The following is a 25,175-nucleotide window of genomic DNA, read 5'->3' on the forward strand; positions in this document are numbered from 1 at the left end:
GAAACAGGTCTACAGGGTTCCCTTTGAGCGCAACTCTGCGCGACACAAAGACCTACGTTACGAGTATGTGCAAGTAAGTATACATCCATGTTCACAGTACAGTTAGTGGATATACTGTGTTGCTCAGTGGCCTACATTACTTCTGGACAATACTGTGCTACCTGATTGACTGTTGTTCTGAACACCTGTGCACTTTCACATTTTCACAGAGGATATTACAGTTGGACGCGATGGCCAGACCTCATGAGTACCTCTTCCTGGATGAGGCTGGCTTCAACCTGCAGAAACGAAGGCAAAGAGGCCATAACATCATTGGGCAAAGAGCCATCACTGAGGTTCCTGGCCAACGGGGGGGTAATATTACTCTTTGTGCGACCATGGGTTTGGAGGGGCTTGTCCACCGGCATGCTGTCCTTGGGTCTTACAACACCCAACGTCTCCTCACCTTCCTAGAGGAGCTAAAAGACATCCTCCTGGACCGCCAACAACACCATCCTGGGCCCGCACATCACATTTATGTGATCATTTGGGACAATGTAAGCTTCCACAGAACAAACCAAATCAGAGAGTGGTTCACCACCAACAGTAACCACTTTTTAAACGTCTGTCTGCCACCCTACTCCCCTTTCCTGAACCCTATAGAGGAGTTCTTCTCATCGTGGAGATGGAAGGTTTATGACAGACAACCATACACTAGAGAGAACCTCCTAAGGGCAATGGAGCTGGCCTGTGTTGACATCCCAGTGGAGGCCTTCCAAGGATGGATTCGCCATTCCAGGGCGTTTTTCCCGAGGTGCCTGGCAAGAGACAATATAGCCTGCGACGTGGATGAGGTGATGTGGCCCGATGCAGCTCAGCGGCATGATGCCGCACAGTGATTGTGGTGTGTGTGGTGTGAATAAAGTAAATAAAAAAACTTCACACCCTGATCATGTTTTCAAGATTATTGTTGTGTGCAATAGATTCTGTCTTTGCATTGAGTTGTGTTACAGTATTGTACATGCAGAATTTACTATAGACTTATACTCTTCATATGAAACTCACAAATCTAAATGCCTAATCCTCTGCAGAGATCTAAGAAGATCCATTACTGTAAAGTTTCTAAAAATATGCATTGGCAGTTATGAAACAAAGAACCTTCTCACAAATTGAGCATTGTGTTTTCAATTGTTTTGCTGTAGTGTGTAATGATGTGTATAATGTTTACATTTTTGAGAGCTTCGAGCTGCTGTTTTGGTGTGAAAGTATGAGTTTTGAAGTGGGAAGGTGTGGTTGTGCTTATGTAGCTTTAGAAAAGGGTGTTGTGTTTAGACATTGGGGAACATGGAGGAAACGTTTGTGAAATGTGTTTTAGCATTTGAGAAAAACTGTAAAAGGTGACAGATTTGAACAGCAGTTTGCGATCTGTCCGTCGTTGCTCTTCTCGTTCAAGCTCTTCTTCTCATTCAAGCTCTTCTTCACCTTCAAGCTCTTCTTCACCTTCAAGCTCTTCTTCTCTTTCAAGCTCCTCTTCACATTCAAGCTCTTCTTCTCGTTCAAGCTCTTCTTCACGTTCAAGCTCTTCTTCTCGTTCAAGCTCTTCTTCTCATTCAAGCTCTTCTTCACGTTCAAGCTCTTCTTCTCGTTCAAGCTCTTCTTCTCATTCAAGCTCTTCTTCACCTTCAAGCTCTTCTTCTCATTCAAGCTCCTCTTCACCTTCAAGCTCCTCTTCTCGTTCAAGCTCTTCTTCTCTTTCAAGCTCCTCTTCACATTCAAGCTCTTCTTCTCGTTCAAGCTCTTCTTCTCATTCAAGCTCTTCTTCACCTTCAAGCTCTCCTTCACCTTCAAGCTCTTCTTCTCATTCAAGCTCCTCTTCACCTTCAAGCTCCTCTTCACATTCAAGCTCTTATTCTCGTTCAAGCTCTTCTTCTCATTCAAGCTCCTCTTCACCTTCAAGCTCTTCTTTTCGTTCAAGCTCTTCTTCTCGTTCAAGCTCTTCTTCTCTTTCAAGCTCCTCTTCACATTCAAGCTCTTCTTCTCGTTCAAGCTCTTCTTCTCATTCAAGCTCCTCTTCACCTTCAAGCTCCTCTTCACCTTCAAGCTCTTCTTCTCATTCAAGCTCTTCCTCAAAGATATCTTGTTCTAATACTAAACCAAAGTTGGCAGCTGTGAGGTGATTCATAACAAGCTCACACTTCTGCTTTCGATGTGCTCATTTGATTTTTTTTGCTATTTCTACACAAATCCTGTCCGTGTGTGAGAAGAGTAGAAAAGAAGGATTGATTTTGTTTTAAATCTGGGGTATGTTTCTTTCATTCCTCTGGACAGAAGTGGGTACAGCTGTGTAAATCCACACAGATGTGCCTTCAGTCTTTCCTCCAAGACTTCATTCATTCATTCAAACAAACCAAACATGTTTTGCAACAGTAACCATAGTTTAAGCGTGATATTTGTAGTAAACAGATTGATATCTGTGACTGAAGTTATGAGGTTTTATTGAAGTGATCGAGTGTCTGCCGTAACTCCTTCATTCCACTCGACAAACGTCTGAAGATCATTTACTCCAACAGATTGTGTGTGTATGAAATAAGACAGAAATCAAACCTCTCTGGAGCTCAAAAACTGTTCAGTGATGTAAACCACTGACATCATTGTTTACTTCTCTGATGTCACGCTATCATACAAATATGAAGAGTTTTGTATTAAATATCATCGTAGCATCTGGTCCAGCACCAAAATCAGTATGAAAGATCTGCTGTGTGCTGCCGATATGAGAGTTTTAAAGGGGTCATATGACGCGGCTAAAACGAGTATTATGGTTTGTTTTAGATGTAACTCAATGTGTTAACAGGATTTAAAGTTCATAAACACTGTATTTTCACACACTGTGCATGTTTGTATCTCCTCTTTGCTCCGCCTCTTTGGATCTTGAACAAAGCTCATGGCTCTGAACAGCGAGGTGTGCTCTGATTGGTCAGTTCATCAGTGTGTAGTGATTGGTGGAATACTGCAAGCGTGTGAGGGAATTGTAACGCCTCTTATCATCAGTTTCCTCTTCAATTGTCCAGACAGGTACACCACCTTACTTGTGTATACATTTGGGCGGTCTTAGCTACATCAGACCACCAACTGATGTAGATTCGTGGGGGTGTGGTTACACCAGGTGTTTCAGGTCTGGGTGAGCATACATAGAATGCAACTTTTGTTCACACACTTTTATTTCTGCTATTAATGGGCAACTTGTAACACACCAAATACACAGAACATCACATGTTCATATGACCCCATTAATATGTTGAGGCCGGTCCACATGTACACGGGTAGTTTCAAAACCACAGTTGTTTTTTATCCGGTTTGGTCGTTCGTCGACATGCAAACGCAATAAACTTGGTCACTGAAACCATACTTTTCTGAAAACTCCCGCCAGGGTGAAGATTTTTAGAAACTCCATCTTCAGTGTTGTTGTGTAGACGGTGACCTGTTATGACTAGAAGGGATACAGCTGCCTCCACTGGGCATGTGTACAAGGCCACATCATTTTTGTCACGCTGACAACAGTTAAGTAATATTTATTGTTGTAAGGTTAGGTTTGGGGAAGGCGTAGACGTAACTTAATGTAATTTATAGTAGTTTTATGGTGAGATTTTGAATCATTTCCGGCAGTAGATGTATCCCTTCTATTCACAACCAGTGAAACCAGAGTTTTTTTATTCATTGCTGAAAACGTAACAATACATCATTGTCATCAATTTACAGATCATAAAACAATAAATTCAAGCCAGGATGTTTCAGTCCAGTTTGAGTGCCGAATCCAGTCAGAATTTTATGGAGTGTTCAATAGATTCAAAGTACATTTTCATTTGAATTTAGTATGATGATGGAATGCGTGCCTCTATCCCCTTTGTGTGAAGTCAGATTCCAGGCTTCTGATTGGCCAACCCGGGGTTCATGGTTAGGGTTATGTCGCAACCTGTTGGTTTGGCATGCTTTTGACAGCACTTTACAGCATGTTTTTACATTTAGGTGTGTTTAAAGGAAAACTCTGTTTATAAAAATGCCTGTGAATGTGTGGACTAGGACATAGATGAAATGAGTTTGTTGAGTTGATAAACTCTTCTGATGTTTATTTTCTTTGATCTGTAAACACCATATGACTGCTCTTTATATGTTATATTGCAGCTTTACTCATTTTTAAGATCTGTGCAATAATGACCGGTGTGTTTGCATTTATCTCAGAGATGTGCTGGCGTGTGATTGGCTGATGAATGTCAGTGATGATTGACAGCAGCTGTGTTGATTCAGTGATGAGCTCTTAAAGTGTCTGTCTTTCGTCCGCTTTGCTTTTCTTTGTTTATTCTGTATTTGTTTCCTCTTCAGTGATTAACAACAGTCATTTCATTTCCTCTCGTACATTTCCCACCTTCTCTTTGTTTCTTATCGTTTGGTTTTCTACATTAGTTTGCAGTTTTAAGACTTTAAAGGACAGTTGGGTGGAGAGGGGTCAGTTAGCTTCTGATGGTAGATATGGTTTACTCCATTAACAAAATAATTTTTAATAGAGTTAGCTTTTTTAAAGCAGCATATAAATGTGAATTTGATGACGGTTACACAGCATTGAGACGGATGGTGATGGTGAGAACTTCGTCTTTAAGTTAAGGCTGATGGAGTTCAGTTCCATCAATAGCAAACATACACATACAACCTGAAAACCCACCTGAAACGCTCTCAGATCTGTCCGGACTCATGGGATTATGGGTAATAATGTTGGACTCATCTTTGTGACGTTGACTGTGTGGCCTGTCAAAGACAGATCTTATACCTGTCAAAGACAAACATACCGTTTGTTTAAATCCTACCTGCAGTAGATTCTGTGGATGTCTTCATTTCCTTCCAGGATCAATTCTGCTCATGAAACACAAGAACAGAGCGTCGTCTAGACAAAAACTCTCCAAACAAGACAACCAGTGACATCACAAAACAAACACACGCCAGCAGCTCCTGAACCATCATCGGAAGAATAAAAATAAATTATTATTATTATTCAACTGGAAGAAATAATTTTTTGTCATGAAAACTATAGACATTTCAAGAGACAAACAAATGTAACCATCTTTTTATTTTATTTTAATTTAACATAATATGAGATAGAGTGATTTTGGTTCCGCTCGAATCCTTTCCATCACATCTTTGTGTAAACCTCAGTAAATGTGTTTTGAGATGAAGTCCAGAATTCTTTAAGAACCGTCTCCTCTGGCTCATGTGGGCTGTTATGTGTTTTGGAGCTCAATAAAGTTTAGTGGCCTAGTTTAGTTTGTCCCGTCTGATTTCAGCCCTGAACAATTCCAGGTTCAATCTTATATTACAGTATGAGTCACTTCATGTCACAGTAACGCTGCTGAATCCTTGACAAGTGCTGTTACTCTTCATTACTCTAATTGGATCATCTTCTCTTTATCACAACCGATGAATGCAGATAAGAGCTTTGTGTCATCGAAATAAATCTCAAGACAATAAAACTGCTATTACCTGTGAGCTCACATCAGTATTGAATGTAGTTTTCAGACACATCAGTTCATGTACGGACAGTCACGCAGAGATAGATTTCAAATGTTTAACAGTAGAAAGAGTAAAACCTCAGATAAATCTGTATATGTTGTGTATGGTACTGTTTGTTTATGTTTAATATATGTTCCATGTTTCCCGTTGAGCTTGTAAAGAAGCCGGTGGGAATGTCACGGAACAGAACGTGTGTCGATGGAAAATCCCTGTTGAACAACTGAAACTTTAAGAGAGAAATGTGTTTGGTTAGTCCTGCCAGATCCTCGTGAGTAACTGCTGATATCAATACATTTAATACAATTTAAAATGAGTTTCTGGAGGAAAACTGACAGAGAAAAAAATTCCAATAAAACATTTTCCTGGAATCAGACTCGGAAGTGCTCGTGAAAGTCTAGTTGTTTGGCGAACATTAAGAGATTTGGAAAAGTATTCAAGTCATTTTCTTTATGACAATAATGATGATGATGATGATGATGATTTCAAATATCAGTTTATCTCTCTCTCAGCGTCTCTAAAACACTCTTCATGAAACCATTTTACTACTTTCAGTTCTGCTTCGATTAAAAACATTTCAGCATGTTTATCTGTAAGAGACACATATCTGTGACATCTTCAAGGTTTCTAATTTACATCAACTCTATGAAAGACACTAGTACTGTAAGCCCCAATGTTCAAATTCATTAAATAGTTAAAGTTGTGTACTTAATTTTATATAAATATTAAATATTTTGAGTTCATGTAACTAATTCTTACTTTTGGGTTAGTTTAACTTAATTTAAACAAGTTAATTCAAGAAGATTTGCTGAGAATGAATTTCAGTTCCCAGCATGCTTTGCGTGAGACTTCATTAGGAGAGTATATTTTGAAATGAAGTGTTATTTTTAGAAAGGAGAAAGGCTTGTTAATGATGAATGTTCATTTATCTTGGATATTTAGAAGAGTTTGATGTATTTGTGTGGGGTAACCATCGATCAGAAGAGTACTGCTTGTGCTTCACTTGTGGGAGGTGCCGTAACAATCATGTGAATGACATCACTCTCTGTGTATGGTTATTGTTGTTGCAGTCTCCATCTTTAGGCTGTCTTAACCCTTACTTTAATTTAGCTGTAAATACTTAAAAAGTTAACGTAATAAATGTTCAAAATTATAAAAAATAGCATACATGAGTACAACAAACTCAAAACTTGATAGTAATTGGAAACAACAAAACTTAAAAGATTTCATGTAACTGATCAGCTCACAACTTATTCAGGTTTACAGTGAGCTGGACATTTGTAGTTCTATGATCATCATCTGTATCATCTCTCTCATAACAGACTGAACAATATTCATCTGAACCATCAGATCCACAACACAACATGATCTCACCGTACACACACATCAGGCCAGTGAAGGGATGAAGGTCAATGTGAGCAGACAATGTTTGAGCACAAACGCTCGGCTGAAAGTTGAATTTGTCTGTTACAGGAAGATTTAAGTGTGACTACCTGATGTTTATGAAAGTAATCTGCAGCTGACGTCTGGTGACATTGAGCAATGAAAGGTCATCTTTGTACTCATCACAAAACTATGGCAATAAATCAAACTGACAACCATCATCTTCCTCAAACTGAAGCGGAGAAAACACTGCTGGGACGACAGCGTACAGGCCATGTGCAAGCAATCTGTTCAGAAGAAATGACGCTCCTGACAACCTGCACATCTGGTTACGCTAAAGACTGAGACCATTTCTGCTGTCTGATCCAATGAAGAAGAAACGCACACATTTTTTAACGGAATGACAGTTTTCTTTAAGTATCATGAGAGAAATAACAGAAAAATATCTGTCATGCACCTGTGAAACAGCAGACAGGTCACTGCAGTGTGACTGACAGACAGACGCACAGGTCATGTGACTGACCGGCCGACAGATGCAGAGGTCATGTGACCAACCGATGCACAGGTCATGTGACCGACCAACTGACAGATATACAGGTCATGTGACTGACCGGCCGACAGATGCAGAGGTCATGTGACCAACCGATGCACAGGTCATGTGACTGACCGGCCGACAGATGCAGAGGTCATGTGACCAACCGATGCACAGGTCATGTGACCGACCAACTGACAGATATACAGGTCATGTGACCAACTGACGACACAGGTCATGTAACCGACCGATGCACAGGCCATGTGACTGACTGACCAATGCAGAGGGCATGTGACCGACCGATCGACTGATGCACAGGTCATGTGACCTACCGATCCACACACAGGTAATAGGCTGGTTCGACTTCATGCGGCGCTGCAAGAATCTGCAGTCGCTTGAGAACAGCAATGCATTCTGGGTAGTCAATATGTCCGACTTTGATCTGCGCTGCAGCTGCCTTCAGATCCGCGAGCCAGCGGTACGAAGGTCAGGCGCTGCAGTTGCTCAAAATTGGCTGCAAACGCCTTGATGACGACACACTTTATTCTCATTGTTCAGAATGTTCACGTGTATGTGTTGCATTTTTATTCTGACACACTTGGTTACGATTATACTCACAAATTTGGTTTTTCTATCACATTTTATGCTTATTGTACTGATCTTAATGCAAAATATCCGGTATTCCATGATAAAGAAATGAATATCTGGTGGTCTGCTGTAGGTTCAGCTCGCAACAGGAAGCACGATGTATCCGACCTGACGGCCCTCTCTTTTTAAAATAATATCCATTTACATGTAGTCATTTAGAAGACGCTTTTCTCCAAAGTGACGTACAAAGTAGGGGAAAACAAAAGAAGCAATTTATAAATCAATATGATCATCAAATTAATACATCAATCAATATGTAACAGAAGAAGTGGATATCATTTCATTTCGCTTCAAATGTATTTCTATCGCACTTATTACAATGTTTCTGAAAACACAACGGCAAAGCGGTTTTACTGTAAAGTGTATTAACACAGACTCAGAGACATCAGGAGACTATAGAACACAAGGACTGCAGATGTGCAGCGTGTGTCATTCTGTCTCCTGAACTGAACTTTTCTTCAGTAGATGAGAGCAGATGATTGATGTCTCTGATGCATTAGCACAAGTCATGTGTGTCATTGAGAGATTGATTTTTCTAAATGAGTTCTGGGGTCAGATGGTTTGCTCAATGGAGACTCTACACAATTAATTCAGTCGACCTCCATATGAAACAAGGTCACGCTGTGGTTCAAATGTCACCACTACACTGTGTGTGTGATGTCCGGGTCAAAACTCTTTCCCAATGGAGAGAGCACAAATACCATGATTAAACTGAGATTACTGTTGTAAAAGCACAGTTTGAGACTAGCTGTACACACGTTCACAGAAGAATGAAAATTCTGTCATTCTTTACTAACCTCTTGTCGTTCCACATGTTGAAGTGTGTGAGGGTATGGAGGGCCGCATGAGAAGCTTCAGGTGATAATGTGATGAAATATTTATCCTGGACTGGAGACAGATGAGGAAAGAGACTTGATGTTACTTTGCATTAGAGAAACACAACAATACACAAAACATTTGTGTTGTGCAGCATGAGGGTTCAGGTCAGAGATGTTAACTTCACTGTATTCTCCTTCAAATGAAAATGACCCAACAGGCCTTTGATGAGCCAGACTGGCCCGTAGAGATGTGTTCATCCCTTAACAACAGCAGAACAAAACACACAAACACTTCCTTTTGTTGTCATACACTAATCACTTCCATCTCACACACACACACACACACACACACACACAGGAACAGTTAGAGCACAGAGAAACATGTGAAGAAACCAAACATAACCAAACTTTATAACCAAACTTTGTACTTTATAACCAAAGATAAATATGACAAATACACACAAAACCAAAATGACTGGAATCAGAATTCAATTTAATTTACTGTAAAAACGAAACTTAAAGACATTCAGCAGAGCAGATCTAATGAACTATACTGACACACATACACACACGAACACAATCACACACACACACACACACACACAAGCACAATCACACACACACACACACACACACACACAAGCACAATCACAATCACACACACACACACACACGAGCACAATCACAATCACACACACGAGCACAATCACACACACACGCACATACACACACACACACGCACACACACACACACGAGCGCAATCACATACACACACGCACACACACACTCGCACAATCAAGCACAGACACACACACACGCACACACACAAGCACAATCACACTTGCACGGACACACACAAGCACAATCATACACACGCACACAGACACGCACACACACAAGCACAATCACACACACACACGCACACATACTAGCACAATAACACCCACACTCGCACAATCACACACACGCACGCAGAGAGGTCATGTTCTAGTGTGATGCAAGCTTATGTTACTGTGCAGTATTTCTTTCAGTCACTGTGAATGGAGTCCAATGAAACGGAGAGCACAGATTAGAAAGTGATCAGTCATTCGTTTGAATTACATGATGATGTCATCTCTGTAGTCATTCATTACATCCAGGTGCATAAAACTCAGGAGATTCACAGACGTCCAGCTCACCTCCACCAAGCTGAAGATAAATCACAATCTTCTGTGTCCAGCTCTTGAGTTATTTCATCTCTCGCTCATCCACCTGATGATGATGATGATGATGATGATACACAAATCATCAATGAAATCCATCGTTCTAAAATAATCAAACGTTAGATTTAGCCGGCAGTAAAAACAGCAATGGTGTGAACAATGTTTTAGTTTTCATATGTTTTGTCAGCATGAGAGCATCAATAATATCACGTGTGAAGCTCTCAGTGTTCACATTTAGGTTTTAGGAAAGTGAACTTAATGCGCATTGTTGCACAGCCACATTAACCCGTGTAAAACATTATAATTTAGCAAAGAAATGCAAAAATCAATTAATCAATTCAATAAGATTCTAAAAGATTTAGAATTTAGCAGCACAGGCCTCTCTCGTCCGAACAACTTACATTTACCATCACACAATGATGATGGTTCCTGCAAAAACAACAACAACATTTTAGATCATATATTCTGAAAACACAGACGCAGGACGACAGACGCACATTTTACACATTCATGAATTTTTCGATAAGATATGGTGGCCCATCAAAATCAATGAAACGTTTGAAATGTCTAGAATGCTTTTCACAATTTACTACAAACAACACGAGGACGAACAGAAATAAAGAGAAATATTGACATTGGAGTGAAAAGAAGACTTGTGTGTATGTTTGAACATTTTTATTTTCATGCTGTTTATGAGGATTCAGTGTTTCTGTTCAGAGTTTCTTCATGTTCTCAATGTTAACACTTTCTCAAAGTCACTTGGCTTCTTGTCAACATGCTTTTCTAAACTTTCGCTCCTCTCAGTTTCTTCAAGATGTTCCTGGTGTGACTCAAGAGATTTTCTTCTGGTTTCCTCTCAGAAAGAACGGATGTCCCTGTGGTTATAATAAAGCTCTGGTGAAGTAGACCAGCATACCGTCTGAGGAGAACGACACGAGGAGCGGGTGTCTGGATACCCCCCGTCTCAGCCTCTCAGTCCAGCAGAAAGCAGCGATTGTGCTCTTTTATTGAAGTGATTCATGTGAAGCTCTCAGGAGCCGGGCCTCCGCTGGCTTACCTTCACCATGGAAACACGCCAGCGTCCCGCATAAAAATAAATGAGAAGCAGTGGGCCGGGAGCCCGAGCCAGAAGATATTCATTCCAGGTCTCGGCCTCTGGAAGGCAATTTAAATAACTCGATCATCCAGAGCTTTTCTGGAAGCACACATTCACCCGATGAGTTTTCTAGTGGAATGAATCCAGATTTAACACAGAACATTGAGAGATGACTTATTTCATGTGATCCAGAACAATCCTTTCTGTCGTTATGTTGATAATTCTGTTAATGTCTCAGCACATATATATATATATAGGTATATTCAGGATAACATGATTATATCTTTATTTCAGGTTTTAAATTTGACTTGAGATTAAAAGTAATTCAGATCTGTATTCCTTAAAGAAACACATTTTGTCACTTAATGAGACATTTCTGAAGAGTTCAGAAGTCAACAAACTGAACTCAGATTGATCTCGTCTCCAATCAAAAGTCAATATTATTATTGAACTCAAAGATTTCTCATCACGTTCATTTTACACCTCCGATGACACTCTCCTTTGATTTTCATTTCTTCTAATTATATAAGCCCCGTTACCCGAGGTAGTTCGGATAAGCGGTAGAAAATGGAATGGAATGGAATTATATAAGAGTAAATTAATGAACACACAATTGAGAAATCTCTTCTGAGATGAATTTTGATTTGAACTATCATCTTATTTGAATAAAAGAGAAATGATGACATTTAAAGGCTTCAGTCTCTGGACTGTTTTTGTAGCTGCTGTTGTCAGATAATGAGCCGGTGGGTTTCTCCTCATGTTCCTCAGAGGTCACGAGCACACAGAGAGAAGAAACATCTCAGTGTTTCAGTAGCGTGACATCGACTGCTTCATGAGGTCAAGACGTTTTCCACATTACTGCCTATACGTTTACTGACTCCTGCAGATAATTCAATAGAAGAATATTCTCGTCGTCTCTCTGGGGAAATCTGATAGGCTTTATCCACACTTTATTTTGTCTTGTTGAAGATACGAGACATTCGACTTCCTCATAATTGGTTTGGACTGTTGGAGGTTTATGGTGGTTTTTAGAATCAACTACAATCTCTCACTGCTTTGATGACTAAAAACAGCACGACTGATGTCATGTGTTGAATTAATTCCTGCTTCATTTGTGTTGATACTGAACACACAGAACATAAAGTAACGTTACCGCTCAACATACGAATTATGAACTAACCTAATCTCACATCTTCTCGCATGAAACGTCAAAGATCTCGATATAAACTCACACAAATCCTCAGATGAACTGAAACATGATCCTGAATAATCTGAGCTGCACATTTCACATTCACTTCATAGCTCGGTCAACTATAACCTCACAAACTTGATTCAGAAAAACTGATCTGAGACAAAGGTCACCCTTACATAAACATATTCTCCAACAACAAGCTCCAGTTATCACTGTCGGCAATTCAAACGACATTCAGAATTGATAAACAGCAAAGACATAACATCACATGTATCATCATCATCTGTGATTTACAGTCATCTTCCTCAGAACATTTGTTGTCGTTCATTGAGTTACTTGAGATCTGTAGATGTTCAAACACTGACCTCTACTGGTCAAGAGAAAATAAGAAAGATTATTATTAGAAAACGAAAAGTAACCCAGAGAGATAGAAAACAGCACGTTAAAACCCAGAAACAGTGTAAAAAATATATAAATAAATGCAAAAACAATAGCAAAGCAAAAATAAATAAAAGTACAGACTAAAATAGAAGAAATTCTAATTTCACAACAACAACAAAAATATTGTTCTAATTTTCAAAAAGCTTCCTTAAATATACAAACAGGCTCAGTTGTGTTAAAAGTATTTTCTTAAACTAAGATATTAGTTATGTCAACAATCTTAAGTCTTTATTCACCCGTGTGTTCCAAACACTCACTACTGTTTTCTTTATAAAATCCCAGAAGAGGATCATTTAATGAAAGTCCAGTTGGTGTGATGCCAAAAGATCATGTCCTGATTTCACATACAAGGCTGAGATAAAGCCATCACTGTGTCTCAGTTAAATAGACTAAGTCACTTTATATAAAAATGCATTAGAAAAAACACTCAGACTATTCTTACAAGTCAGTCATCTCTTTTTTTCTTCAAGACTGGTCATAATTTCTTAAAGTCAGTAACATAGAAAGGTAGATTGGTCTAATTGAAATGTGAATAGTAAGACTGATTGGTCCTCACGAATTGCTAGTCTGTGAGATCAGTTGTTAAGACCCACTGACACAGTCTTAACTTAGTGGGAAAGTTTATACAACTGGCCCCTGAAGTGCATCTGGACACAAAACAATGTGACTGATGTGAGTCCTGCTGCTCGGTGGTTAGATCAGGGTATCAGCAACACTAAGGTCATGGGTTCAATACCAAGGATTGCACATACTGGAAAAAACAGTATATTATAGTATAATGCAATGAAAGTCGCCTTGAATGAAACGTAAGTGTATTTGTCAGGTTAAGTTATTTTCAGTTCAGACAGCTTAAACCATCCTTTTAGTCTCAAGCCTTGTCTGTGAAACCAGCCCTACGACACACATGAGTTCTGTATTCAGCATTACTGTTTGTCTTCTGAAGAAGAAAAGTTATGTGAGTTTAGAATGTCACAACATGAAGAAAAGATTTCTTTAAGATGACTGAAATGTGTTGTGTGGTCTTTATGACTGTTCAACACTAAAAGTGTAAATATCACACTGGGCCTCATTTACTGTGTTTTTAAGAGATTGTGATGTTAAAGTGTTGTTGGCTTTGTGTTAAGTGTCATAAATCACTTTTTATTTTATACACATCATGCAGTGAGCACTGGAAGTATGGTGGAAAGATACAAGAGGAATTTTCACTACGTGACATTTTCATCGTCCTGTTAAAGTTCATGTCGATCTTTTCCTGGATTCAATAAATAATGCCCAAAATGGACAGAAATAAGATGCAATCCTTCATTTATTTAATATATTATCACATCTTTTATATACAAAAACAACATCTGACAATTATCTTAACATTAGAATAATATAAATACATGTTTTCTCAGACGGTGTAATTTCATTCAAGTTTAGATCTTTTTATCATTGTGTTGTTCACAAGTATCTGGAAACCAGTTTCACATGTGCACATCACCATGAAATGTTCGATCTGTTACTCTGATTTGAACATCTTTGTCATCATATAGTTTACTGTAGCACCTTCTGTAAATAAAATGTTTCTGAGCACCACATGTGTGAGTTGACTTGATGTCTTTGACGTTAGTTCATCTGACTTTGTGATGTTTCCTCGCTTCTCTTTATCACGGCAATACATTGATGATAGAATCTGTCAATAGAAACCAAAACACAGACTTAATGAGTGCTTTTACTTGCACAAAATAAATGGATATCTATCATAATAACATTAAAAAAGAAACCTGTTTTCACGTGTTTACATGCATAGTAATAAACCGGCTATACGTGAAAACCGCGTTTACATGGAAGTTTGAGACTTGCCGGGTTTCTGGCGTGCAGTGACGTCACCGTCGATAGTCTGTTAAGTCATTAAAAGCTCAGTGGGAAAACGATCAGAAGATGCATTTATTTATCTCTTCTCATGTCTGCAGTATCTGCATATGCAACAATAGTTCTTCATTTTGACGTTTCTTCATCAACTGCATGATTCCAGAGAGGACTTTTAAACTTTATACTATATATATTTAACAATTACTTACGTTTGGGACTTTTACTACTGCGCTGTCAGACATGATCGGGTTTGACTTACGTCGTCTATGAGCTTTTCATGATAAATAACTCTGTTTTACGCGTTAACATTATCTTACACGTCACACGTACATAACTGGAGTAACACTATTCATGTAAACACACTTGTTGCTCTGAGTGAAGACTGCTCATAATAATCACTCTTACACATCTGAAGGAATGTTTCTCTAACCTGTTGGTTTAGGATTTGGGTTTAAAGACCCCTCTCTCAATATCCATCACCCTCTTCTTCACATCTGGCTTTGGTTCTTCTGATGATGGAAATAAGTACAATTAGACTTTCTTTGTCATCTTTCATATAAACAGTTCCAGTTGGTCAAATGAAGTGACAGATTTTGATGTTACTCAAAACTTTGAATCAATTGAACTATAATCCTTGGATCAATAGATTTTGTTGGAAACTGTGTGTAATAAAGCCCTGTCGCCAAAACATCTCGGCTGGTTTTAAAAAGAATAAAAACAAAATGTTCTAAAATCATCATTATTAAAAAGAGCGACGGGGAGGAGCGCATGGCACCATGGATTGAAGTAAACACAGACTTCTGTCTGCACAAAAATATGATAATGTACCAGAAATTAGTTATCATCCACAAACCACAAAACAGATGTTCATGTGTCACCTGAATCAATGGATGTAGACGTACCTTCACTTTTCTCAGGAATGTTCTCTTCTGCACCTTCGTCTGTGTTTCCTTCCTCTTCCTCTGTTAAGTCCTCTCTGCATTCACTTATGATCTGCTTTCTGTCTTCATCTACTAATACTTTAAATGTAAGCATTTGAATAAATCCCAAAGGCAAAGCAAATAACAACTAAATGCCTGGAATCATTGCTGGGATGTGGCTTTGTGGTTGCTAGGCTACTTGAGTGGTTGCTAGGGTGTTCAGTTATTGTTTATGTGATGTTTGCATAAGATTTGCTTTCATTTAAATGACACATACACTATACGAATTGAAAAAGTCTTAAAATAAAAATATATATACTCACCAGAATCATGAGGGTGCTCAGATTGATCCCCGAAGTTTCTTTCATTCACCTCTTGATGTTCACTGAGTTCATCTGAACAGTTTTCTGATTGGCTGTCTTTATTTATACAGTCTTTTTGTTCATTTGTATCCACAGATTCTCTTCCGTCACAACTCATTTTCAGATCTTCCTCCTTTTCTTCTTCACTGTATTCTGTGCAGCAATAGTGAGTGTCAGTACTGTTTCATCAATTTATAATCTCATTATGCATTCATAGTCATGGACATCATGAGAGAAAACACATGTTTACATGATTAACATATAAAAGACCGCTCATACCCACACTGTGACATTAGACTTTTTACAGTTACTGTATTTGTTTCTGGTTTTAGATTAAACCCACACTGGGATGTTTGTACGTTTGAATGTGGTGACACTGAAGCATCCATGCAAATTTGACATTTGCAAGTTCAAAACATTTTCTCACCTGATTCATGTATCTGTTCCAGCTCAGATTGAATGTCATCTTTCTTTTGCTCTGATATGTTTTCCTCAGTCTTTGATTTAGTCTCCTGGATCATCACACCTGCTCCTTCATTGTTCAGAGTTCCGTCATCTTCATTTACTCGCTGAACTCTGTTTTGATCTCCATCATGAACATCTGAGAGGAGATGTAGAGAGGATCTTACATCACTGACGAACTCTTGATGTTTTATATTACAGTATAACATCAGACAAACACTACACATGTTGTTTATTCTCACTTAATTCATCAATCTGCTCAGACTCAGACTGAACATCTTCTTTCTTTTGCTCTGAGATGTTTTCATCTGTGTTTGATTTAGTCTCCTGGTTGATCATGTTCACTCCTTCATTGTTCAGTGTTCCTTCATGTACTCGCTGAACTCTGTTTTGATCTATGAGGATGTGAAGAGATGATTTTACATCACTGAAGAACTCTTAATGATAAAATTACAGTATATCACCAAACAAACACTACACATGTTGTTTATTCTCACCTGATTCATGAATCTTCTTAGACTCAGACTGAACATCTTTATTTTGCTCTGAGATGTTTTCATCAGTGTTTCCATCAGAATCTTGACTTCCCATGATTTCTCCTTCATTGTTGTGCTCACACAGATCTTCATGATCATCTCTGCAACTCTGCTTCTCATCTGCTCCAAAAATTGGAAAGTAAATCAACAAATGTAAAAGATAATAAAATTCTAAACAATGTGAAATGATTTCCTTGAAACCAAAGACATCAATGATTTATAAATGTGTTCTTCAGTCTCTGGATTAATGTTCATATGATAAAGGCAAGTATACGACATTCTCTTTCATATTTCCTGTATTCTTTTGATCAATTACATAATTTTCCCTTATACGCATGAGCAGAAATATGCATCAGAGAATCCTATGGGTTTGTGTAAAGATGGAACATCGGTTGCTTTCCACCACTTCAATCATTCAGATGTTTAAGAAATATATTAAGGACTGTACACAAGCTTCTGGCCATCATCTGTCTTTCATCATATATACATTTTCAAACAGAGCCCCGATGATGATACACAAATCCTCTATTCATATGTATTATTCATAAAGGACTGAAGAGCTGTTGTGTTGAGCTGTGAGTCTGTTGTCATGAATGAACTTTAGGTTTGATAATCAAAAATATAACCTTAACGTACCTAGATTCTGTTTTCCTGGCGAATCCAGAAGTCTCATGGCTTCTGCAGCTTCTGAAGAACAGACACATAAGAGGATGTATAATGTGTGAACACCATACAGAACAGTCAGAAATCAAAAGCTAGATTCACACAAAGACAATAGATAAGAACTCAGCAGTTACCTGGAGGCATCTGTTTACCTGATTGCAAAAAAAACAATGTATTTATTATTATTCATAGAAAGCTATAATACAGTCAGATGGATTTTGAACTCATAAGAATCTTTGTCTTACGTTTGTTTCTCCAGCATTTGAAATAAATGACCAGAGCTGCTCCGACAATCAAGATCACGCCGATGATCACCAGAGTAATGATGATGAGATGAAGGTTTAATCCATCTGATCCTAAGAACAGAAGAAGAATCATGATCCACAGACCGATTGTCTTGTGTTATTTCAATGTCGTATATGTGAGGCGTCACACCTGTGCTGCAGTCTCTCAGAATGATGCTTTTGTTTTTTTGGCTCACTGGATTTTTGACTGCGCAGATATAAAGAGATTCAGACGGCACATCTTTATCAATCTCAAGTGTTTGACCGGACTGAGGCCCATCTGGTCCAGTCCATGTGTACGTCACATTAATCTCATCTGTCATTGAACACAATAAGTGTCTGGATTGTGAAGAGCTGTTCAGTTCACACGTCACCTGCGGCTCTGGCACACCGTCTGAAGAGAAACACCATCAATGTCGTATTTGTCTTCCACAAATAAATAATTTATTGCCCAAATCATATTTTTTTAATGTGCATTCCAATTAATATTGATCAAACAGCAGTTGGTTTGTTTTGAAATAAAGGTATAATAACTCAAGAAATACAGCTAACTTACACAATAAAACACACAAAAAACATCATCACATAATAAAAAACATGCTTTTGGATATCTCATTTTTTAAACAAACTCTTCAAAAATTATAATATTGTCATTGTGTAGCCTTAGCCTATACAGTATTTACACTTTTACCACGGGGCTGTTGAATACTTTAATCTGATTGGTTGACAAACGTTCTATGGATATGCATCAATTTTCGGTAAAAGCACACCTTTGAAGGTGTTCCGGGTCTGCCGACCGCATCACAGTTCCATATCGTTACGCCGAGTATAAACAGCAGAGGTTATAGTGTCGCCTACAGGCCATCATCGCACACAGCACACGCTCGTTTCAATAAACAAAGCATTTCAGAAACAATATCGAAACACGTATACGGAAATCGAATCAATAAATTAACTAAATAGAAGAACAAAATGTTTTAATAAACACAGCCTACTGGTTCGTTTTCCTCTTCATGTCGCTTAAAACTGATAACAAATATATTTTGAAAGATCTACTCTCTCGAAAGTTTGAATGATTTTTTTACTGCCGTGATACAAATAATACGAGGAATAAATAATATTATTATCACTGGCTTTTCTGTAACATTGCTGGAAACACGCGAGTGTGCGCGCGGTCTCTCGCTCACACGCACGCGCACACACACCGAGGCTCAAGCTTCCGAGTCCGTTCGCTTGAAATGAGATGCGCAAGTAGTTCTATCATCAACAGCATTAAAACAACTATAACATGATAAACATTGAAATGAAACATTGAAAGGTTTATCCGTGGTATACGCGGAATTATAGACTCCGGTTCGTTCAATTATTCGAAAGTTAATGCACACCCGTAACTGAACGGCCCGTCGTCAATTATTTCTTACACATTGAACAAGATTCTTTAGACTATAAAAAAGTGACATTGTCCATTTCATTTACCATCGTAGTTTTACAAAACTAATAATAAGTCAAAAGCATAAATAGTTTTCATGAACATTCTGTTGCATTAGAAGAGCTGATCCTGGAAGTGGAACGGAAACATTTTAGGAATATTGTATTATATTAGATATTAAGTAAAGATCATGTTCCATGAAGATATTTTGTACATTTCTTATCATAAATAATTGCGTATGCTATTTGGATAGAAGCGTCTGCTAATTGACTACATGTAAATATATCCAAACTTTATTTTGTGAGTAATATGCTGTGCCAAAGACTTCATTTGGACAACTTTAAAGGCGATTTTCGATTTTTTTGCACCCTTTAGATTCCAGAGTTTTAAATAGTTGTAGCTCTCGGCCAAATATTGTCATATCCTCACACCAAACATCAATGAAAAGCTATTCATTCAGCTTTCACGTGATGTAAAAATCTCAATGTACACTTTAGGATTGTTTTGTTGTCCAGAGGCACAAATGTTGTGTGTGTGGTGTTCTTAAATAATTAAATGACGATCATTTCATTAAATCATTTCTTGCTTGACCAAGACACAACGATCACACTGTTTATCCAACACAAATCAAAACAAACCAACAACAGTCATAACCGGTCACTTACCAATGACTTCAACATCTACTTCATAAAACTGTAACTTTCCATTGATCTGAATCATAACTTTGTAAAATCCGCTGTCATCTCTGGTCATCCGATGAACTCTGAGACGTCCAGTAGTAAATTCGATCTCTGTTCTCTTTATAAATCGACCATATTCTTGAAAGTCACTCACATCCCGTTCAGCCACTTTGTCTTCATTGAATGTCCACAAAATGTCCTCGGGTGTTCCTTTCATACCTGGATCTAAATTCAGACTTGTTCCATTCTCAACATACAGAACACAACTGATGAGACCTGAGAAACATTTAAAACATCAACAATTAATCAATTCATTCGTTCATTCTGGGATCATTTGGACACAAGTGTTAAATCAGTGCGTGAAACAACACGACTGACAAAAAAGAAAAGTCAAATGTGTACTTTAAATATATGATAACTTGTGTTTTAATCCTTTTATACAGTCTTTTATACAGTCTTTTATACAGTCTGTTGTCCATTTCCTGATATACTGTAAACCTGTTCTCGTCTGTCTGAACGCCTTTAATCTTAATTCATGTTAAATTAAATATATTCTGTATCAAATATGTCTATAATAATTAGGGAAGACAATGATAAATAACACGACTTACCGAATTTTGTCAGAGTTAAACAGAATAAAATAGACGATACTTTCCGAAGCAAAACCATTTTACTTTCTGAGTTTTACTTTCATTCCTGAAGTCTCCACCCACAACAGGTTAATGTTTCACAGGTAACATCACACACAACCATCCCTACTGAACGACTTATCTGTGTAAAACTTTTGATGGGATATATTACACAACTGAACAATTTAAAAGGGATATTGTCAACTCCCCCATAAAACAGCAGTTTAAATATGAATAAATATGAAACTGTAATATGTAAAACAGTTTTGTACATTCTTGGTGTTTTTTGGTTTGTTTTGTTTTCTGGTGTATATTGTTTTCGGGGTTTTGATGGGATTATATTACGTAAAAATAGCTTTATTTTATTACTTATGTGGAGGCTTCAGATAAACCCTATGGGATTATTTTTGCCTCTCCCGGCACAGTTTTGTTGTACTTTCTGTTTGTTTTTCCTCAAATATATTTATATATTTTACACTGTGCAAAAAATAATCTAAACTAATCTGATTCAATAATCGTGATTTCTTGACCACAACCACAGGAGAAGGTTTTCACTATGGGTTTTTAGAACAATCACAAACGACTCTAATATGATGTTATTATTTTTATATTTTATTTATTTTCTTCTCCTGTTGATCCATGTGGAAAACATTTGTTATACAATAGGATGTGGCATCTATGGAAGACTGTTTCGGGTTGGGAATTTTTTTACATTATTATGACTAAGTATCTCAAAATAATGTGAAACTAATGTCTTTTAAATCTGAAAAAAATTCTCAACCCTGGTGGAAACGGGCTTCCATAGTTTTCTGATAATAACGCAGTATTACTTAAATAAAAATGATACTTCTGAATTACTTCTGGTGTATTTCCCAGCGTTTTTATGTAACACAACAGATGTGTTTGCATTGTCATCATTAAATCTCTACTACAGATGTTTGCATGATTTAATCAATGACTTGTTTCTTTATATTTTTCAGGTTTTATATTTATTTTATCATTAAAATGGCAATACAAAAATGCTTTTTTAACATTTCTTAACTGTACATGACTTAACAATGAATAAACCTTTCAAAGCATATATTCATTTTAGTTAATGTTATAGTTTCAACACATATCTGTTAACCAGAATAAACAATAAAGAAGTGTATCTGTATTTTGTAACATGTCAATAAATGTTGTAGTGTTGTTTACTGTAAATGATGTTAATCTCATTGAGAAGTGTTGTGATTGTGTTCATCTGTTGTGTGTTTCTTTTCTGTCTTCAGTATCTTGTCGCTTCATCTCCAAACTATCATCTTCCTCCACATCTTCTGAGAGACAAAAGTGCATGTGTGATGTGTCGAGGCCTTCGCTCTGTTCACTCAAAGCATCTGTGAGACACGGCCGATCAGAGTTCTCTGTGCTGTGATGTTCAGTTTGATGAATTTTTACATTTGTTTCATCTTTGATTCAGATGGTATGATTGGCACACTGGCACGAGGTTCTTCTGCGGATTGTTCATCCTTATTTACATCCGTTCTGTTTTCTTCCACCTCCGGTCCTTGAAGTCCTTCACTTTCTTCTGCTATGTTTACAGCACCATCTCTGTCACTTGATGTGCTCTCATCATCATCATCATCATCATCATCATCATTTGAAACAACAGATGACACTTTAAGATGGTCTCCATCTAATGTGGAACAGTAAGAATATGTCAAGAACTCTGAGGTTCACCTACACATCAAAAACAACAGACATTTATTTCATGGAAAACTCATGCAATGAAGAAAAGTGATTACAGTTACTTTCATTTAAATACATGTTTAACACTTTATAAAGTTATGTTTTTTCAGACCTTCACGGCTTTCTTCTTCTCTTCTCTGCTCTTCATTCAGCTCTTCTTTCTTCTCCTCTGTTTTCTGCTCTTCTTCTCTTCTCTGCTCTTCATTCAGCTCTTTTTTCCTCTCCTCTGTTTTCTGCTCTTCTTCTCTTCTCTGCTCTTCCTTCAGCTCTTCTTTTCTATCTTCTTTTCTTTGGTCTTCTTTTCTCTCCTCTGTTTTATGCTCTTCTTTTCTGTCCTCTGTTTTCAGCTCTCCTTCTCTCTCTTCTGTTCTTTGGTCTTCCTCTGTTTTCAGCTCTTCTTTTCTGTCCTCTGTTTTCTGCCCTTCTTTTCTCTCCTCTATTTTCTGCTCTTCTTTTCTCTCTTCTGTTTTTCTCTCTTCTTCTGTTCTCTCCTCTGTTTTCTGCTCTTCTTTCCTCTTCTCTGTTTTATGCTCTTCATTCAGCTCTTCTTTTCTTTGGTCTTCTGTTCTCTCCTCTGTTTTATGCTCTTCTTTTCTCCCTTCTGTTTCTTGCTCTTCTTCTGTTCTCTCCTGTGTTTTATGCTCTTCTTTCCTCTCTACTGTTCTCTGCTCTTCTTCTGTTCTCTCCTCTATTCTATTATCTTCATTCAGCTCTTCTTTTCTCTCTTCTGTTTTTTGCTCTTCTTCTGTTCTCTCCTCTGTTTTATGCTCTTCATTCAGCTCTTCTTTCCTCTCCTTTGTTTTCTGCTCTTCTTTTCGGTCCTCTGTTTTCAGCTCATCTTTTCGCTCGTCTGTTCTTTGATCTTCTTCTGTTTTCAGCTCTTCTTTCCCCTCTTCTGTTCTCTGGCCTTCTTCGGTCCCCTCATCTGTTTTCAGCTCTTCTTTTCTCTCCTCCGTTTTCTGTTCCTCGTTCTGCTCTTCTTTTCTATCTTCTGTTTTCTGCACTTCTTTTCTCTCCACTGTTTTCAGCTCTTCTTTTCTATCTTCTGTTCTTTTATTTTCCTCTGTTTTCAGCTCTTCTTTTCCCTCTTCTGTTATCTGGTCTTCTTCGGTTCCCTCCTCTGCTTTCAGATCTTCTTTTCTCTCTTCTGTTCTTTGATCTTCCTCTGTTTTTAGCTCTTCTTTTCTGTCTTCTGTTCTTTGATCTTCCCATTTTTTCAGCTCTTCTTTTCTGTCTTCTGTTCTTTTGTCTTGTTCTGTTCCCTCCTCTGTTTTCAGGTCTTCATTTCTCTCTTCTGTTCTTTGATCTTCCTCTGTTTTCAGCTCTTCTTTTCTCTCTTCTGTTCTTTGATCTTCCTCTGTTTTCAGCTCTTCTTTTCTCTCTTCTGTTCTTTGATCTTCCTCTGTTTTCAGCTCTTCTTTTCTCTCTTCTGTTCTTTGATCTTCCTCTGTTTTCAGCTCTTCTTTTCTCTCTTCTGTTCTTTGATCTTCCTCTGTTTTCAGCTCTTCTTTTCTCTCTTCTGTTCTTTGATCTTCCTCTGTTTTCAGCTCTTCTTTTCTCTCTTCTGTTCTTTGATCTTCCTCTGTTTTCAGCTCTTCTTTTCTCTCTTCTGTTCTTTGATCTTCCTCTGTTTTCAGCTCTTCTTTTCTCTCTTCTGTTCTTTGATCTTCCTCTGTTTTCAGCTCTTCTTTTCTCTCTTCTGTTCTTTGATCTTCCTCTGTTTTCAGCTCTTCTTTTCTCTCTTCTGTTCTTTGATCTTCCTCTGTTTTCAGCTCTTCTTTTCTCTCTTCTGTTCTTTGACCTTCCTCTGTTTTCAGCTCTTCTTTTCTCTCTTCTGTTCTTTGAGCTTCCTCTGTTTTCAGCTCTTCTTTTCCCTCTTCTGTTATCTGGTCTTCTTCTGTTCCTTCCTCTGTTTTCAGCTCTTCTTTTCTCTCTTCTGTTCTTTGATCTTCCTCTGTTTTTAGCTCTTCTTTTCTCTCCTCCGGTTTCTGTTCCTCGTTCTGCTCTTCTTTTCTCTCCTCTGTTTTCAGCTCTTCTTTGATCTCTTCTGTTCTTTGGGCTTCCACTGTTTTCTGCTCTTCTTTTTTCAGCGCTTCTTTTCTGTCCCCTGTTCTCTGATCTTCCTCTGTTTTCAGCTCTTCTTTTCTCTCTTCTGTTCTTTGATCTTCCTCTGTTTTCAGGTCTTCCTTTCTCTCTTCTGTTCTTTGACCTTCCTCTGTTTTCAGCTCTTCTTTTCTCTCTTCTGTTCTTTGAGCTTCCTCTGTTTTCAGCTCTTCTTTTCCCTCTTCTGTTATCTGGTCTTCTTCTGTTCCTTCCTCTGTTTTCAGCTCTTCTTTTCTCTCTTCTGTTCTTTGATCTTCCTCTGTTTTTAGCTCTTCTTTTCTCTCCTCCGGTTTCTGTTCCTCGTTCTGCTCTTCTTTTCTCTCCTCTGTTTTCAGCTCTTCTTTGATCTCTTCTGTTCTTTGGGCTTCCACTGTTTTCTGCTCTTCTTTTTTCAGCGCTTCTTTTCTGTCTCCTGTTCTCTGATCTTCCTCTGTACTCTGCTCTTCTTCTGTTCTGCGCTCTTCCTTCAGCTCTTCTTTACTCTCCTCTGTTCTCTGCTTTTCTTCTGTTCTGCGTTTTTCCTTCAGCTCTTCTTCTGTTCTTTGGTCTTTGTCTGTTCTTTCCTCTGTTTTCAGCTCTTCTGCTGTTTGCTCATGATCATTATGAGTCACATCTTCAGTGTTCTGATGTTCTGGTGACACTTCATTCTTTTCTTTTTTCTCCACAGGTATCAGGCATCCCTG

The 25,175-nt window shown here is 38.0% G+C and overlaps 2 protein-coding genes across 3 annotated transcripts; both read right to left on the reverse strand.

Moving 5' to 3' along the window:
* Window positions 1-14,133: 14,133 nt before the first annotated feature.
* si:dkey-11f4.14 (trichohyalin) lies at window positions 14,134-20,741 on the reverse strand. 2 transcript variants are annotated; one of them, XM_056754622.1, is made up of 13 exons: window positions 20,647-20,741; window positions 20,021-20,311; window positions 18,078-18,320; window positions 17,888-17,998; window positions 17,777-17,794; window positions 17,616-17,666; window positions 16,941-17,099; window positions 16,686-16,838; window positions 16,409-16,582; window positions 15,943-16,134; window positions 15,602-15,709; window positions 15,130-15,208; window positions 14,134-14,520 (listed from the first exon to the last, which is right to left on the reverse strand). In XM_056754622.1, the coding sequence occupies exons 1-12, from the start codon at window positions 20,702-20,704 to the stop codon at window positions 15,138-15,140; spliced, it is 1,629 nt and encodes a 542-aa protein (XP_056610600.1). In that variant the 5' UTR covers window positions 20,705-20,741; the 3' UTR covers window positions 14,134-14,520; window positions 15,130-15,137. The 2 variants fall into 2 exon arrangements, with proteins under 2 accessions (XP_056610600.1, XP_056610599.1); XM_056754621.1 differs by having other exon boundaries at window positions 15,602-15,718.
* Window positions 20,742-21,255: 514 nt separating this feature from the next.
* Window positions 21,256-25,175, reverse strand: LOC130427118 (trichohyalin-like; the record flags this gene model as incomplete). Its single annotated transcript, XM_056754165.1, has 2 exons — window positions 21,256-22,336; window positions 22,502-25,175. Coding segments are annotated over 2 exons (2,916 nt in total), but the record flags the coding sequence as incomplete, so codon positions are not given.

Source organism: Triplophysa dalaica, chromosome 8 (assembly GCF_015846415.1).
Source record: "Triplophysa dalaica isolate WHDGS20190420 chromosome 8, ASM1584641v1, whole genome shotgun sequence".
In the NCBI taxonomy this organism is placed as follows: Eukaryota; Metazoa; Chordata; class Actinopteri; order Cypriniformes; family Nemacheilidae; genus Triplophysa; species Triplophysa dalaica.